Here is an 18,284-nt window from a genome sequence, read left to right as displayed (position 1 = left end):
GACTGCAGTTTGAGATTTGGATAAAGAAGTTGCAGTGATGTATGGTGTTTTGGCTAATGGTAAATTTGCATGGTAGGTAAGCCATGGAACCCTTGCTGCATATTTTACTGTGTGTATCTTTGTGGGGCATCAGACAAGCTTTTTCCTCCATTTTTTTAAGATGTGTTTATTTAATTCTAAACTGATGGCAAGAGCTTAAGTTTGATTCAATGGGTGATACTGTGAACTATAACTAATTTCCATTGATTCTTGATATCCTTAGATCTCTGTACCTTATAGTAGAGACTTAAAATCTTGTCATGCCGAACACTGTGTCTGAAATTCTGTGCCTCAGGTGTTAAAACCACAGATTTGTGACTTTGTCTAATTGTCTAACTGGGATTTTTAGGACTATTTATAGGATGATCTTTGATCTCTCTGGTCTGCAATGTCAGAGAGCCACTAATGGAATTTTAACTCTAAATGGCTAGACTTAAAATTTTAATTATGAATAGTTCTAGATGGTTTAATTGAACTTGTGTATCTGTTAACCTTTTGACCTGGAATATGGTTAACTTTTAAAATAACAACTTAAGTAGAATGCCTTCTGCAGATTATATTTCCATAATTGAAAATATTTTTATAAACCCGATGTGGGTTAATTCTTAAAAAGCAGAATTGAATTGTTCTTCAAATCAAATACTGTTCTTTTAAAATGCTTGTTCTAGCAGAGCATAGATGAGTGCTGCTCATCTGTTGGAGCTAATTAAAATTGTCTGCATAGATAGATATGAACTTAAAGAGTTACCTGATATTTTAGGAAATGGCTCAGTGCGTGAAATGTTGCTTATACATATATAGAATGAAAGAGACTTCTAAAATCTAACTTCAGATAATTAACTGGTTTCATGACCTGAGAAGATAGTCTCACAGTATTTCTGACTGGAGATTATCAATCCAGAATTTTATTTGGACAGCATGTTATTTAACTGAGCTAAAAAAGAGATACTGAAACACTCTGCAGTGTTTCTCATTTGCATGGTAAATCAGAAAAGTTGCATGTTAATTTGAGAACTCTTTTTTGTGTTATTGAAGCTTCAATAATTCTTGCTTCTCAAAGGTTTAAAGTCTGCAGATGTGATAGAAAAGTTTTGCTGTGTTAAGGATATCCTCTTACATGATTAGGTAACGGAGCTACGATTTCAACAATCCGTTCTTCCTGTTTGGTGGGATGTGCAATCACACAAGACCATTCAGACTCACTTGTTCAGGCAGCTGCTATATCCTGCCTTCAGCAGCTTCATATGTTTGCACCACGGCATGTCAACCTGTCCAGTCTGGTTCCCAGTCTTTGTGTGAGTATCAAGTGCATCCCTTTTGGTCCTCCAAGTTTTAGGCATGTGCTTAGCAGAGGACAGGGGAAATATTCAGCAAGATGTCAAGGATAGCCATGTGTAATAAGCAAGTAATATTTGTAAAAACCCTGGAGTCCCCAAGCCATTTTACATATTTTCAGAATGCTGCCCAAACTGAAGTCATAGGGGCTGATTCTTTTTCACCCTCAATAGTGTAAAATAGCAAGCATTTATGAATAATATTACTGAGTAAAAAAGGTTGTGAAATGCTCTGTTTGCTCCAACTAGTTGCATGCAAAGAGGGAAGTGAGCAAGCTGGGAATAGGTAGCAGATGTTGGATTTATGTTACCACTGTCAGAATATTAGGGGCTGACATACAAACTCTTGTGCTGTTACTGTTAATGTTGCCACCTTCTTTCATTAGTGTTCTGTCAGCAAGTCCTGGCTTAGGCCTGGAAGTAAGTCAAAGGCTTGAGCCCAAAACATACCAAATATGAATATAAGAGGAAAGGGGGTGTGTAGGTTGGTGTTTTTTTTTTTTAATAATTACTATTGTAAAAGTTATTTTTAGAGGGTTCAGTAGTCCAAAACTGAGATATTTGAAAAGCTTCTCCCTAATGTCTATTAGATGTTTTGCAAGCTTGTTTATGCCATTCTTTGCAGTGCTGATGACTCAGTGTTACCTGAAGGAATGCAATCCTATTTATGTCAACACTGGACCTTTTTCTTAGTATGCCATCCAGATTTTCCCTAGGGCATCCTCTCATGATTAGGTGCTTCTCTTCAGCCCTGTGCACACCCAAGCCCCACCCTGCCCCAAGCACTCCTGGGAGTGCAGTGTATTTACAAAACCTGTCACTTGTCCCTTCACAAAATTTTACATGAAAGGGCTGCAGCACACCCAGAAGGAGATAAGCTCTTTTGTATGAATATGATGTACATCAGGAGAGATAATCCTTACAGCCATTTACTCTGTAAATGCCAGTGAAGTTCATACATGAATAATTAGTGCTGTTTTGAAACTTTTTTCCATGGTTTTCTCCTGTTTCTCTCCTGATAGTTTATGGTCTTCTGCTAAATGAAAGCTATTTTTGTTTTCCTTTCTCATATTCCTTACTTTCAAGTAATACTTAGTTTGTTAGGATTTCCTCTGAGTTGTCTTGGGTGTTTTTTCATACTGCAAATGCATAGTTATGTAGGCAAGGTCTGCCTTACCTGCACCATTAGCCAACTCTTCAGAATGGAATTAATGCCAGGTATCAAAATTAAACCATGCAGTTCTACACTCTCGTTTTAATTTCTTCTTCCTGCATTGGATTCATAACTTGTAGTTATTTGTTTTGTAGCTTGAATCATGGAATACCCTTTACATTAATAAATCTCCCAAATGTTCTGTGTTTTAGGTCATTGAAACAACCTCAGTTGTGATATTTAGAAATTCTTTAAAGACTGCCTGTTTTTTTAGGACTAAATTCTTGTATATTCATATGTGGAATAAAGATGTACTGTTAAAATGCTTTATAAACTGTAGAACCCTTTCATTTAGGGAAGCATTTTCCATCCCCATAATAACATAATACCAAGAAAGCAAATGGATATTTGGTTTATTGAAACCAAATTATCCTGGAGTAAATAAATAGTTAGAGTTTCTTAAAGGTCACTCTTCACCTCTTTCACTGTGGAAAAACATTCACTTTTCTGTGGAGCTATTTCCTCTCAGAAAAATAGAGACCATACACAATTCTTCTGTAAGGAAAATATTTGCTTGTGCTATAGGTGATTCAAAGGAATTAGCAAAGAAATCTTATGCTGTGTTATTGAGAGGCACTTTTAATAACTTAATGCTACAGATTCTGTTACTAATGGGAAATGCAGGTTTTATTATATCTGTCAGCCGCAGTGCACCTGATAAAGGCTTTTTTGTTTAAAAGAAAGTGTTTTACAGCTATAGCAGAATATGAGGCAGAGTAGTACTGGAGTGCAACAAATTGGAAACTGTAATTAATCTAAATCACAGTGGCACAGTAGTTCCAATATTTAAGCTTTTATCTCTTTAGCCAGACAGCTGTCAGCTCTGTGTATGTCAGCTATATTTTGATATTTGTATATTATGAAAAGTGCTTACTTCTGAACCTTCAGAACTTGATTCCCAGCAGCTCACACATGGGCTTATAACTGAAAAATGGAATGCTTTTAGTCCTTAGCAGCATTGATTTATTGGTACTGGGGTGCTGCAGTTCACTCATGTGTGGTGGGTTTGACTTTCAGGTGCATTTGTGCAGCTCTCACTTGCTGCTGCGCCGGGCTGCAGTGGCGTGTTTGCGGCAGCTCGCTCAGAGGGAAGCGTCAGAAGTGTGTGAATATGCCATGAGCTTGGCAAAGAACGCTGGAGACAAAGAGAGCAGTGCCATCAGTATGTATTTCTTTCATGTGGCCTTTTTGAAACAATGCAGGTGTGTGCATATGTATGCTTTGCCTTCAAAAAGAAAGGGGAAACCCTCAAAACCCCCTTGTACTCTTAGTGAGAAAAGCCCTTAACTGTCCCTTCTGACTTTGGTAACTTCTGGCCTCACCTCTGCTTTTACCTCTGGAATCATGTTTGTAATTTAACTATTTGTGAAATTCAGACTTAAACCTCTCTCTCATTAAGGCTGGCAATCAAATAGGGAACATGGTATATACACAGTGGAAGCATTTGAAGTTATTTCACAATTATTTTACAGTCTGGTATTATAGCTCTTGTTATTTTGAAAATTGACTTAATGGTGTGCTGTTTGATCCAGATGCTTGGCTGTGTTATATTCTGTCAGCATCAGATCTGCAGTGCCTGTGGACTTTGCTGGCTAGTCTAATTCTTACATGTATCATTTTATTTTGAAAATAGGAGGCTCAACAGTGTTGATCAGCACAGTCCTCATACAGATGCAGGATTGTGACCTTACTCAAATGATACCAGTGATGTCTGTCTCTGAGAAGAGTCTTTAGAGTCCAGTACTGTTAGGTTTGTTCCAAATTCATGGGCTATATGCCCTGAGGAGAGGGTTTTTTAACTTTTTTAACTAACACTTGGAGGTATTATTTGCCTTGCAGATGAAATTAATTGCTGTATTAGAATCTTTCTAGTGTTGATTCAGAAACACCTTGGTGATCCTTGATTGAGCTATGCACACACAGGCACACAATGACCAATTCAAGTCTGCTGCATGAAATTTTAAAACTGAGTTCCTGATTTTAGAAAAGCTCTTCTCCTTCTCATTTTGCAGACATGAATCCTTTTGCACCAGGGGCTGGCTCTCGGCGAGACGCGCACTGCCGGCACCAGGGGGTTAATATAACGGAGACGGGCCTGGAGGGCGTCCTGTTCGGGATGCTGGATCGAGAGACCGATCGGAAACTCTGCTCAGATATCCACGACACTCTGGGACACATGCTGTCATCTCTGGCAGTGGAAAACCTTTCTCACTGGCTCATGCTTTGTAAGGATGTCCTTGCAGCTTCCAGTGGTAAGTGTTCTGTCTCATTCACATAAATGATGGTATGTCCTTAGCGTTAGTGTGTTCTGGCAATATTGGTTTGGAGCTTCTCTTTTATCCTAGTTGAGATGTAGGTTATATTGTATACAGAATTTGATTGTAGTGCGATTAAACTGCCATAGAAAGAAGGAATTATAGATGTTAAGTTTCAGAATATTGCTCATAAGTAAAAAGTTAGCTGCTTGAATGGGATTTCCAATGGTGTTTTTAAGTCTGACATTTCAGTATCTTAGTGAAAGCAGACATCCTTTTTAGCCTGTATACATCAGCATTGTACAGGGAGAAGACCTCTGTACACATTCTGAGCTTTCTTTTATGAGGTTTCGTGAATTACTGATGTGATGCTGGGTTACCATGGTGATGAAATTTTTGTTTGTTGTTCAGCCTTGCAGATTTGTTTGCACAGACTTTGTCCTCTGAGACCTTATTCCTGTTTTTCAGCTTGTAGGATGGTTATGACGCAGAATCTGCTAATTTCCATTGCATTTATACTTGTTTATTGGCATGTGTGAGTTCATCCTGAAGCTGTTTCTAAATGCTGCCAGCTTTACATTTACTGATGAGTAATGCTACCAGTAATTTCTTTATGCAATGTGGTTACCACAAATATGCCCAGTGAGAAAGACCTCATTTCCTGAGTTTTAAATTGGCATGGCTTTTTGTTATTTCATATGGGATGGGTCTTAAAATTTTTACATGGTTGTCCAATTTCTTATTTATTTATTAGTAGGTGATGTGTCTCAGAGAAAACCGTATTTAAATGAATTTATCTCAGGTGTATTGTAAGCCAGCAACTTCACTTTGATCTCCTTTGATCCCACTAACTGGCATATGACCAAAATGTGGTTTGCTTTTAAGCAGAGATTTACAAATCAGCCACATAAGGTCCTGGATGCCTTCTCAAAAGGCTGTTGCTATGCATTAGCATCATCCATGTTTGATTTGCCATGGCCTTTTTCTTTATTGAATGTCTTGGCCCTTCAGTTGCTTAAATTTAGACTTTCTAAGAAGCATGCCGTAGTTTCTAAGAAGCATGCATTGCAATAATTTCCTTTAATTCTCTTCTAATTATTGCTGGGGTATTTTTGTCAGTATTTTGGCATTTTGCTAGTTTAGACCTTGTCACTGAGGATTTATGTTTTCATTTGTGAATAGCAAAAGTATATATGCCTGTTTGGTGAGGGATTTTTTGGTCCATGTTTGCCTTTAGGTTTTTTATGTAATCTCTGAAATAATTTTTATTTTCTGAAATGAAGTCTCTAACCTACACTTAGAGAAAATAACTTTTTGAATGTTAGTCACATTTTTGGGTGCTATCAGTGGCTTACTGGGCTGCATAGCTGTCCCATGGCATGGAGCTTGGTAATTTTGTTTCAGTTTAATTTGTTTTTTGTCTTCCACTTGAAGTGGGAGCTGAATAATTCAAAGCTGAGCTGATTCTTTTATTCTGAGCCTGATAATTCTTTTAATTCTGAGCCTTATCTTGTTTATTGGCAATTTAATTGGTTAATTTACAAAATTGGGCGATTTAGATATGGGATTCAGCTATAGTTGGTAACTGTGGAGAATTAATATTCACAGGAATTAATCTCATAACATGTAAGATAAATAAAGGGTAATTTAATCCAGAACAGAGGTGAAAACCATTTCTTTTAATGATACGCTCTTCTTTTGGACATTTGTCAAATGTTTCTACAGAAGAATTCGTCTGCTCTGAATCTCAATATAAGGAAATTCTTGAGCTCATGTCCTTAACTGCCTTCTGTGGATTTTAACGGTGGTATGTTTCTATTCCTTTTAATTGTTCTGTGTCATAGACATGAGCACTGCTACTCCCTTGGGAGGAGGGAAGGATGAGGAGCTGGAGAAGAAGGATGAGATGGATGATGACACAATGTTTACCACCTTGGGTGAAGAGGACAAGTCCAAGCCTTCTGTGGCACCTCGCTGGGCCACTCGGGTGTTTGCGGCAGACTGTCTGTGCCGGGTGATCATGCTGTGTGAGAATGCCAACAAGGCTCACTTCGACCTGGCACTGGCTCGTTCAGCCAGACTTAAAAACCCAAAAAGTAATTGCATGCTTTGGTTTTGTTCTTAATTTTTTATTTTCGTTTTGGCACCTCTTTACAGCTTAAGATTACACAACCGAGAAAAAAAATATTAAGCACATGTTCTTTCATTCAAATGGTCAAAACCAAAGGAAATGCCCAGCAATAATCAATAAAACTGTGTCTTTATAACCACTACAGTTACACTGCCATGAGCACAAAGAATGAGATTTTCTGGAACATACCAGTTCTGAAAGACTGGTCTGCTTAAGGGGAAAAAAAACGTAGAGATGCAAGGGTTTTCTCAATTCTGAAACAGAAGCAATAAACTTCTAGCTAAGGGCAAGCTGGGAGTGTTTTCAGAGTTTAATGTAATGACAGCAATGAATTAAACTTGAGATTATTTTAGCATCTCCTATCTAAAGAGATGCTAGAAAAGAAAAAAAGAAGGGATCAAGCTAGGTAATTATTGCCATGGCATTGGTTGCAGAGGGAGGGGGATGTGGGAGGGAGTTATAAAAAGACAGAGACTTTATAAGGTTTGTTCTTTTGGTATCCATGAGAGTAATAAATCTTAGTTTTCAAGCTCATAGTTTTATGAGTTAGAGGATCAAAATTGAGAGGTCCTAGATGGCATAGTAGTTTTGTGAAGAAATGTTTTTCAGATAGTGTGAGGTCTGTCCTTGGGTTGTCCCTGTTTGTGGTTGTTTGGGTTCACCTGCGTAGTGCTCATGAGGACTTTGTGTATGTAGGATGAATATTGTGAGCATCCTGGAATGTGTGACATTAATGGATTTTGGTGTCTGTGTTGTTGAGGATGTCTGTTATGATATGGAGAGTTATCAGGTCTTTCCCTGTGTTGCTTTAGTGCAGCCTGGTTCCAGCACCGTGCATTGCTTTTGTGAGAATCTGGTTTTTGACTTGATTTGAGGCCAAGGCCATTGAAGACTAGGAAGGAACAATTTCAGGAAAGTTTATTTTGTCACGGCATTGCATTACAAAGAAAATAATGAAATAACTGCTACTTATAGGGTCCTGCAGAGAATTGCATATCATAGTATGGAGAATTTTATCTATTTATTTGAAGTGAACTTTCATGTGTTCAGTATCATTGTAAAAAGGAAAACTCAGCAAAATTCTGTACCCCCCCCAAATGTAGCTTCTACAGATTTTACTATTGTCTCTGATGGTCTGAAAAAGTAAGTGCAGACTTTATCACTGTATTTTGGAGGTGATTTTCAATCTTTCTTTACTGATTCATCTCTGAAAAGTTTCAGCCACAAAAACATTTTCCTTTTTTACCTTGAGACTTGAAAATAGCTTAGGCAACTTGTGGGTTTCATTAGTCACAGTGGATGTTGTTAAATAATTTATTTTCATGTTAGTTGTACAACATGTGGTAATTTCAAATTGAGAGTAAGAAAAACAATAAAATGACTACCTAGAGAAGAATAATCCTTTCAGATATGTTACCAAGCTATGTATTTTGCTTGTCTGCATGCTTACAGCCTTGCATGTGGTTTTTGGGAGGAGAACCAGAGGCATACTCAGATTTAGGTGTTGACATCAGCAGGGGTCAGTGTAAGCATAGGACTCGAGCAGGAGCAAGAATTGCCTTGAAGATTTTCTGTATGTTTGGGGGATCATTCAAATTAGCTTTACTAAATGTTTTAATATATTCTAAGCTACTTAGCCACATTTACATACTTCATTCTACACAATTTTTGTTCAGTTTTTAAGGTTGTCTTAGGAATAAAAGCCACAGAATTACTTTCTGGGGAAAGGGAAAGTGGAAAACAAGAAAGAAAACTAGGTTGCATTCTTTCCTGCTCCTTCCATGCATTAAATGTGGACCTTTGAAAACAAATAGGTAAAATTCATGCAATTCAAAATACTGCAAGTATTCATCATGCTAGCTTTCTTTAAGTTACTAGCTAGTTCTTTCTGTTTTGTTCTAAGATGACTTCTTGGTCCTGCATCTCTCTGACCTTATCCGGATGGCATTCATGGCTGCCACAGACCACAGCAACCAGCTGCGCATGGCGGGGCTTCAGGCTCTTGAGGACATCATCAAGAAATTTGCATCCGTTCCCGAGCCAGAATTTCCAGGCCATGTGATACTGGAGCAGTATCAGGCAAATGTGAGACCTCCTTCATAACTTCAGGAAATAGTGTATTTATGCCAATATTGCCAGTATTAGCTTTGAGAACATTTTGTATTTGAAAAAAAGCTGTGAGGAAATTCTTCTGTGTGTGAAAATGTGCTGCAGAGACTCACTTACCTCTTCAAAATTTATTTTTGTATCTCATTCTAGCTATTGTAATTTAGTAGCTGATAAAATTAGAATTCAGTAACTTGAAAGCCGAATATTGTAAGTTACATTTAATTTTTGGTAAAAGTGGCTATTAGTTTGTAGAACTAAGAATTGGAAAATATTTTTCACTCTGTTCTAGATTTAAGCTAATAAATCAGTTTTCTTGGGAATTAGTGAATGTACTTCTGTTCTAATGAAAACTACAAAAGTATATCACTGGGAAGTGGGCAATTAAAGACTTATTTGGATATATTATTGTGCTTTTTTTGTTGCATGTCTTAACTCTTTCACCCCTTTTGTTTTTACTCTGTCGTCAAGATCTTTCCAAATACTTTCTAAAGGCAGACTTTCATCCTTTTCATTTCCTGCCTTTTTCTTCTTCCTTCTGTAATGCTGTGACCACTGCTTCTTTCTCTTGGACTTGGTTCCATTTGTTTCAGAAAAGTACTGCCATATAGCAACTGCCTAAAAAGCATTTTTCAGTCAGTATTTGGACTTGACTTCAGTCACTTTGTGGACTTGATGTGAATCCAACCAAAACCATTTAATTTCATATTGCTGTTCCTTTGGACATCAAATTGTCATTGGCTTATCGATCCTTAACAGAAGTTGCACCTGTGATACTGTAGTAATTAAAAGGATACTCATTAACAGAGGGAAGATAATACCACATATTTCACAAAGGTAGTTGAGATTTCAAAAGGCAATGGAGCAAGGAAAGAAAGTCGTGTAAGACTTCATTGTTGTTGTTGTTTAAAGTCTGCTATTGCAAATGTTTGCTAGACAGCAAGGATAATTTTGGGAGGTAGCTACAATGCCAAATTTGGCAATTTTGTCTTGCTTGTTCTGTACTTGTCCTTGAGCCTTAAACAAGATGAGAGAAACACCACTATGTCCCTGTTGTAATTGGATTTTTAACTTTTCTTCTTATCAACAGGTTGGGGCTGCTCTGAGGCCAGCTTTTTCCCAAGATACACCATCTGATATAACTGCAAAGGCCTGTCAGGTACAGTGGGAAACGTTCACATCCTATAAGCAAAACTAATTTTCCTTCTCTTTGGAAGAAGGATGCAAAAGAGAAATAGCATCAAATGGCTGGAAGGTGTTGTAAACTTTAGCTATCATGTTTTTGCAACACCTTTTGAGTTTCCTAGTAATATACTTTGTTCCTCAGATGTGCAGAAGTCCTTTCAGGGAGCTACATCAAAAAATGTATCTGGAACTAACTATGTCTTCATATGAATCCTGCAAGAAAAAAAAGGAAAAAAACCCCTTTGCTTAATGAGACCAGTAGAAGTTTATTTATTGTCTTTCAGTCTGATCAGATGTTTGGATTACTGACAATTTACCTTTAAACACTAAACTTCTGTTCAGTTTAGTGTTCTGTTTTAGAATTTAGAAGATCTGAGCATTCTCATTACAGTCATAGTAACAACTTGTCAGTGAAAGTTTGCTAAAATATTTTTTTTTCTGAATGTGTGTGGGATTGTTTTCCTGCATGTGATGTTGTGTACTGCCATTTAAATCAACTATCAGCAACATAGCTGTAGTAGTATGTGGTTTTCACAGCTAAAGAATCTACTGTTTAAAGCAGCAGTTTTGTTAGCTATGCAAACATTAGTTTTAAAAATAACTCTGTGTTTCTGAGTTCTGTTTAGTAAATTTGGGTCATCAGGAGTGTGATTTTGTTTTGTTCTTTTACACTTTTAATTTTCAGCAAAACTAGCAAGGATTGCTCAATTACAGCATAACTTGGTATCTATTTGTAGGAAAAAATATGTTCATCCTGATTTACAGAATGTTTCTGCATGTTGAAATGAGGAAGCAGTTTGTGTGAAAACATTTAATATTCCTTATAACTTGTCAAAATCTTCTCTATTCAACCCATTTCAAAGCAGATGTGTTCACTTACAGGATCAAATGGTTGGAGATTAGGTTTGGATATTTAACTCCCTCTAGAAGTTACATGGACAGAGATGAGCTTTCCTGAAGGAGTTGGATGTTGTTATAGTTTTATGTCATTAGTGAAACAGATGTTGACTTGCTCAGCTGCAGGATTGAAGCTGATCTTACTCCTACTGTGAATGAAGAACAGTTTTGTGAGAAGTTTTCAACAGCTTTGTTCTTTACCTGTTTGCGACACTTCTAGTGTTTGTGTTTAAGTTGGTTTTTTTTTAAATATGTCCGTCATTCCAGATCATGAGAGAGTTCCTTCCCCAAAGGATTTCATGTAACTAGTTCTTTAAAAGCAAAGTAAATAAATTTGAGATAGGTCAAAAATGGCTTGTAAAAAAGTTTGTAAAACCTGAACTGCTTGAGTTCTGTGAGTTTTTTTGCTTCTGATCCTCATCCTTGTAGAATAATCTCCAGAGTAAGAGCAACTCTTCTGAAAGTTTATCTTTATCCCTTTTTCTCTGTGTAGAAAAGCTGCTGCACAAGCTGCTTCTATTGCCTGCATTATGTCTGGCATGAATGTCTTTCAGAGGATGAATGCCAGTGTATGGCATTAGTCAGGAGCAGCCATGTGTGATGTTTGTTATTTTAACTACCTCTTTGGATCCATTTAACTCAAATGAAAAGTTGAGAGACACCCAAATGTCTGTCCACAGATTGTTCTAGGTATGGAACTGTGGGTTCCAAATCATAGCTCAGTCTTTCAAATAATTTCTAGGTGTTTTCTTGATTGTTCTAGGTATAGAACTGTGGGTTCCAAATCATAGCTCAGTCTTTCAAATAATTTCTAGGTGTTTTCTTGACATAAATAATTTGAAAACTTCCCACTAGTATGGAGCCTTACCTATTGATTTGAGATGTTGAGGGGTTTTAAGGTATACTGTTGTTGATTGCTGCCCAGTATATTCTTCACAGAGAATGCAGTGACTCATTACCTGAATGATTTGACCAGACACTTGGGAACAGAATAAAAAAAATCATTATAACCTATTTATGGAGGATGGAAAATTTTTAAAGTATTTTCCATGTCTCTTAAGTTCTCTTGTAATATGCCTTGCAAATATAACCCTTGTAACCACTCACCTGAGCAATTCTGTTGTCATGGCTGGGGAGAAAAAAAAAGGAAAACCTGATTTATTTGTGTTAAGCAGGATGACAGTGGCTAAGTTTTCCTGGTGGTTATTTTTTGTTTTATTTTCTTACAATTTTTTTTTCATTTTTAAGGTTGTTGGGTTGTTTTGCTGCTTTAGAGTGATTCTAAACTTTGTTGTCTAGGTATGTAGCGCTTGGATAGGAAGTGGGGTTGTAAGTGACCTGAATGATCTCCGCCGAGTTCACAACCTTCTTGTCTCTTCCCTGGATAAAGTGCAAGCAGGAAAGGGATCTTCTAGCCAGCTTTACCGAGAGAGTGCAACTACTATGGAAAAACTGGCTGTTCTCAAAGCATGGGCTGAGGTAAGCCATGACCATCAAATCTGCCAAAGTATGTAAATGTTTTACAGTGTAATAGCAGCCTCATACCTCATACTGCCTGTACATACCTTCCTCCTAACTTTTTTCAATTCTACTCTGGGATGTTTTAAACTCAGTATCTTTCTCTGCCCTTCTGTTGAGCCATATTTACATTGAGGCTTGGTTGTTCTTTGTTGTGTTGCACTTTTCTGAGTAAAAATACGCACTCACACCATATCAGATTTTGAATTTCTTCCCATCTTACTGCTCTTAAAATTGAAAAAAAAACCCCACAAACAAGAAAACAAAGAACCGTAAAAATCAAACAACCTTAAAATATATTTTGGGAAAATATTGCAGTTGGTTAACCAGCCAACCAGCTTGTTAGTTAACACTGTCAAGTGTTTATAATTTACACATTTTTAGTAAGAAAGTGTCTGGCCAGATTGTTTTAGGAAAGTCCCATTTATGAACCTAAGCATTATATATATACTGGTAGAAATAAAAGAAAGGATTTAAATAAAATGGAGTTTTATTGAAAAATCTCTTTTTTCCAGTAATTTTCTGATGAATTTTATCTGTGTGGAATCTGTTACAGTCACAGGGGAAAGACTGCTGCTTTCCTTTCTTTTTAGAATCTCACAGCACATACTTTGACATGTTTCACTTCTAGGTGTATGTCGTTGCCATGAAAATTAAGAAAGAAGCAGAAACCAAACCCAAGCGTGTTTCAAAGAGCACAGAGGAGGATGAGGATGATTTTGGTACCATGGATGAGTTGCCACCTGACAGTTTGATAACGCTTGTACAGCCTGAACTGCCGGCACTGAGCCGGCTCTGGTTGGCTGCGCTGAAAGATTATGCTCTTTTAACTCTACCAGCTGAGTTTGCTACCCAGCTTCCACCAGATGGTATGCACTGGAATTTCTTGTTGTGTTCTGCAAAACAGAAAGAAACTGTAGCTGGACATTCAGAATTATTCTGGAAATTAATTAGTATGCATGTTTTTTATGCAGCTGATAAATTCCTACCTGGGCATGTAATAGCAGTATTTTCTAACTTTGAATCTTCTTTCCTTCAATTTGAAATGAATATACTCTTTATTCAAATCATTGAGATCATTAAAACTTTGTCTTTGTGGAAGAAGGAGTACTTCTTCACCTCTAATACTTTGGTATCAAGTGCAAAAAGATTTTGGTTGTATGAAAAACATGGTCCCTGAGATTAGAGCAGACATTGTTTTACAGATTAAGAGTGAATGCTCTATATGAAAAATGCTGCAAGATCTGATGACTGTGCCTGCCTTTCTTGCTCTCTTCTTACTGCTTTACTGAGGCCAGTGCACTTTCTCATGAGAGGTACTAATTAATATTGCTACTAGAGAAGGAGAGTTGGAATGTACTGCCACTAACAAGGATTATACCTGATTATCTTTGTGATCAAGCACACCCAGAATAAATATACTAACAAATTCTGAATGCATGCTTTTTATCTGTTACTTGCAGAGAATCTTAGAATTACCTTTGCTTTGTTAATTTAACAGGAGGAGCATTTTACACTCCAGAGACAATTGACACGGCTAGACTGCATTACCGGAACTCCTGGGCTCCCATACTACATGCAGTGGCACTTTGGCTGAACAGTACAGGATTTAATGTGTCAGAGTCAACAGAAGAGACTGCTGCAGCAATGCCCAGTTCCCAGAAACGTGCTACATCCATTATGCTAAACCAGACACCTGGGACTCCACCTACCACTAAATCTTTACCAGAAATAAACAAAGATCGAATGCATTTAATTTTGGGTAAGAGTTACAAGTTTAGAATTCAGTAGCAGCATGTTATGGTATGAAACACTATGAAAATGAGAAAAGAAACTTTGCTTGAAATCTTTGAAGTTTAAAATTCATTACATGTCTGGACAGTAAAGTTTTGAAAATCTCTGTCTCATCCTCCCTCTTATCTCTCTGCCTTCTGTGTTCTTTGTAGCTTTGACAGAATATTTGTCAGTGTGATTATTGTGATTTATGTAATTTACTAAAATGAGTAGGAACTGTTCTACACTGTAGTATAATGCAGGTGATACAAAATTTTGTGCTTCAAAGATGCAAAAGCTGTGAGGTTAATTAAAATACACACCCCTATAAAACACTGCTCAGTTGAGAGTGATATTTAGCAAGTCACATGGAGTAGCTTTTGCATCAGTTTTTCATCTGTGAGTAGCATTCACTGTTTCCCTTTGTTGTTACCTAACAGCTTTAAGAGGTGGATGTAATCTCTTATTCTGAGGAATGCCAGAAGTTTGCTGAGATACAGACATTTAAATCTGGAATTAAGTGCTATATGTAGATGAATATTGCATGATTTTTGGAGCTTAACTTCATTTTGTTTGTCTTTACATTTAAAGGAGTTCAAGAAAATTAAACTCAGTTTACAGCTAAAGGATTCATATCTCTGACTTACAGATCTTTAGAACAAAGTATGAATTTCTGTTCAGTAATCTTAAATTGCTTGTTGTCACTGTGCATTATTTATCCTGCCAAATTTTGGGGAAGACATGATGCAGAAGAAGAAGTGAATACAAGTCTTCTGCATTGACTCTCTTTTAATTGCAAGGATGAATAGAGAAAAACAGCTGTCTTTCTAAAGTTTTTAAGAACCCGCTATACTTACAAAAAAATTCAAACAAAAACTAGATTTTATGATGGTATGAACATTCTTTTTTAACTATTGCTCTTTTCAGGTGTTAGTATACAGTTTTTGTGTTCCCCAAGACCTGAAGAGCCTGTAGAGCATGTTACATCTTGCTTACAAGCACTGCATACTTTATTGGACTCCCCTTGTGCCAGGATCCATATTGCAGAGGATCAGGTAATGTGTGAGCATGTTGTAACAATCAGCTTTTTCCAGGTCTTGGACTTTCATCAATGATGATTACAAGAGCTGTAATTATTTTTTGTGTGAGAAAAGTATTTGTTCATCATAAGTAAGTGACATAACAATTAAGAATTGTTTAGTCCTAATGAATGTTTTTCTATGTATTTTGTTTCACTGCAGCTCCTTGGTGTTGAACTCTTGAGTGTGCTTCACCGACTCCTCCTGACCTGGGATCCTCCTTCAGTCCAGCTGCTGGTTACAGGAGTTGTCCAGCAGATAGTAAGAGCAGCTCAAGATTATTTGCAGGAAAAAAGGAACACGCTAAGTAAGATTCTGTAAACATGGCTTGCTTTGCAGAGTAAATAAGCAACAGGTTTTCACGTTGGGAAAGGAACTCAGTTGCATTAGAGTATTGTTACACTGAGGAGGAAAATGCTGTGTATTCTAGAGATAATTTTGATTGTGTTCATAATTACCTGCTGACTTCTTAACTCTTGTGATCTGTATTTTTTCTTCCTCTGATCATTCTCATTTCATGTCATGATTTTCATTAATTTTTCTGGAGTAAGAGTGGTGCAAGGTATACACAGCGCACCCCTTCTTGTTACCTTGTTCAGTTTCCTTAATGTTTCTCTACAGACTGCTTCCTTAGCACATCATTTACCTTTTTTCTGAAGTTTAATGATTTAGCCAGCAGTACAGGGTATTGTGATGTGTCCCTGGCACAACTGACATCCATGAGGTGAGTGAACTGCTCCTGAAACCAGTATGGAAAGTTGCCTGCCCAGGAGATCTTGCCAGGAAATGGAGCAGACTTGCACCTGGGCTCTTACTTCACTTATTGAGGGCACTCAGGGCGTGTCAGCTACCAGGATCTCTGGGAACAGGGTGTGCAACAGGAGCAAGGCAGTTGGCATGGAAAGGCATGCTCATGCTGCCCAGAGGTGCTGCTCAAGACTGTGCAGGACTGCTGGAGTCAGCATAATGGTGGCAGTGACATACAACAACAGTCTGCTGACTGAGGGACAATCACCTCTGCTACATCAGAGGTCTAATGACCAGTTTGAAATTCAGGTGAAAATGCTGATGTGCCTGTGCTCCAGAGGCTTGTCTGTGCAGCCATAGCTGGAAGTGACATTGGTCCCACCTGTGATACATGAAGGAAATGCTTGTGAAGGTGAGCAGACTCTGTGGTGTCAGAAAAGGTGAATGGAGGAATGAAATGTTCTTCAGAGGCCCTGCAGGTGCAGGAGCTGAAGTCCCATGTTTCTCAGGAGAGACAGCCATAGACTATGCTGGAATATGGCCCTGGAGGATGATGCTTGCATGAAGGTGGTGGCTGCAGTACTGTCACTTCCAGGAACAAAAGGCTCTATCTCCAGATATCCTGTTGGAGAACACTGAGGAGATCTGGCAAGAGGAAAGGAGCCAGCTGTCCCACTTTGACAGATCAGAACTGATAACACTGAAAGGAAGTGAAGGGTGATACCAGTCAGGAGCCACAGGTTGCCTAATCAAGAAGGGAAGGTGAATGAAGCCATGTTAAACCAACCCAAAGAAGCATTCCAGTCAAGCTATGGGAGTCTCATGAAAGGCTTTTACCCATCCAGCTGTGTGCTGGAAGGGTGACACTGCTGGTAACACTCAGAAGTGTATGAAGCACAGAATTCTTCAGTCCAGATGCTGGACAGTCCAGATGAGGGTGGGGCTCCATGGATTTGCTCTGTACTTACACAGAAGAAACAGTTACAAAGGTTAATGGTAGTTCTGGCTGCACCAGCTATGTGATAGTGGAGGTCGTAATTTCAAGGGAAAGAAAGAAAATGAGTAGCAGAGCAAAAGCTTTGGCTTGACTTGGCAGACTTTGGCTTGCTCAGGGAGCTTGTAGATGAAATCTTGTGGTAAGCTTTCCTGAAGGGCAAAGGAAAGAGGGATTGTTCATCTTTGGTGACAATATAAAGCTCATTCACAATGATCATGGCAGGAGGCTGACTTGGCTGAACAGGAACTTCTGACTGAGCTCAAATGTGACATGGAAGTGCTTGGATGTTGGAAATGGGGGCAAGCTGCCAAGGAGGACTGCTGAAGTTCCTGGGTATGGAGGAGTGGAATTGGGAAATTTAGGTGGAGCTGAGACTGATGATGAATGCCCAGTGTGACAAGAACAACTTTTATAGATACGTTGTCAGCAGAGGAAATTTGGACCTGCTGCTGAATGGATTGGGTGATCTAATGACAAAACACACTAGAGGAAAAACTAAGGCACTGGTATCTTCTTGCTTACCCCTCCTGTGTCTGTGTCTAATGAGCAAGCCTAGGGAGAGCAGTGCTAGTTACAGCAGGTGAGCATCCAGTAGGGACTGCTCACAAAAAAGCCAGCCCTACCCTGGAACCAGATGGGATGCATCTCAGGGAGGGCTGATGACATGCTAAGTTTGTTGCAGTCATCTTTGTGAAGCTGTGGTGCTCAAGGAAGCTTTTCAATGAATGGCAAAAATGAAATGCTGTGACTAACTTTGAGTAAGAGATGAGGTGGGGTTTGAGTGAACTTGCCAGTAAGCCTGCTGTGCTTGTTGAAAGGTTTTTGAGTAAATTCCTTTTGAAACCACTTCTTAGTACATGAAGTAGAAGAATGTGATTTGAAATAGCACAGACTTACTGAGGGCAATTAATGCCTCATCACCCTCTGTGATGAAATAACTGCCTTTGGAGGTGGGGTGGTGAATATTGTTTACTCAGACTTCTGCAAGGCTTTTGACCCAGTACTCTACA

The 18,284-nt window shown here is 38.2% G+C and overlaps 1 protein-coding gene across 1 annotated transcript in view; it reads left to right on the top strand.

Annotated features, from left to right (window-relative positions):
- HEATR5B (HEAT repeat containing 5B) overlaps positions 1 to 18,284 on the top strand; it is a 55,035-nt gene that overhangs the window by 24,946 nt on the left and 11,805 nt on the right. Inside the window, exons 21-31 of the mRNA XM_058019497.1 lie at positions 1,165 to 1,334; positions 3,604 to 3,748; positions 4,599 to 4,838; positions 6,686 to 6,937; positions 8,876 to 9,057; positions 10,169 to 10,237; positions 12,460 to 12,639; positions 13,310 to 13,547; positions 14,180 to 14,440; positions 15,379 to 15,506; positions 15,693 to 15,837. Coding sequence (XP_057875480.1) covers positions 1,165 to 1,334; positions 3,604 to 3,748; positions 4,599 to 4,838; positions 6,686 to 6,937; positions 8,876 to 9,057; positions 10,169 to 10,237; positions 12,460 to 12,639; positions 13,310 to 13,547; positions 14,180 to 14,440; positions 15,379 to 15,506; positions 15,693 to 15,837 — 2,010 coding nt within the window. The remainder of the gene's footprint in view (positions 1 to 1,164; positions 1,335 to 3,603; positions 3,749 to 4,598; positions 4,839 to 6,685; positions 6,938 to 8,875; positions 9,058 to 10,168; positions 10,238 to 12,459; positions 12,640 to 13,309; positions 13,548 to 14,179; positions 14,441 to 15,378; positions 15,507 to 15,692; positions 15,838 to 18,284) is intronic.

The sequence above is a fragment of the Melospiza georgiana genome, chromosome 3 (genome assembly GCF_028018845.1).
Source record: "Melospiza georgiana isolate bMelGeo1 chromosome 3, bMelGeo1.pri, whole genome shotgun sequence".
In the NCBI taxonomy this organism is placed as follows: domain Eukaryota; kingdom Metazoa; phylum Chordata; class Aves; order Passeriformes; family Passerellidae; genus Melospiza; species Melospiza georgiana.
The sequence above is the reverse complement of the archived record's forward strand: the minus strand, read 5'-3'. Positions and strand labels throughout refer to the sequence as shown.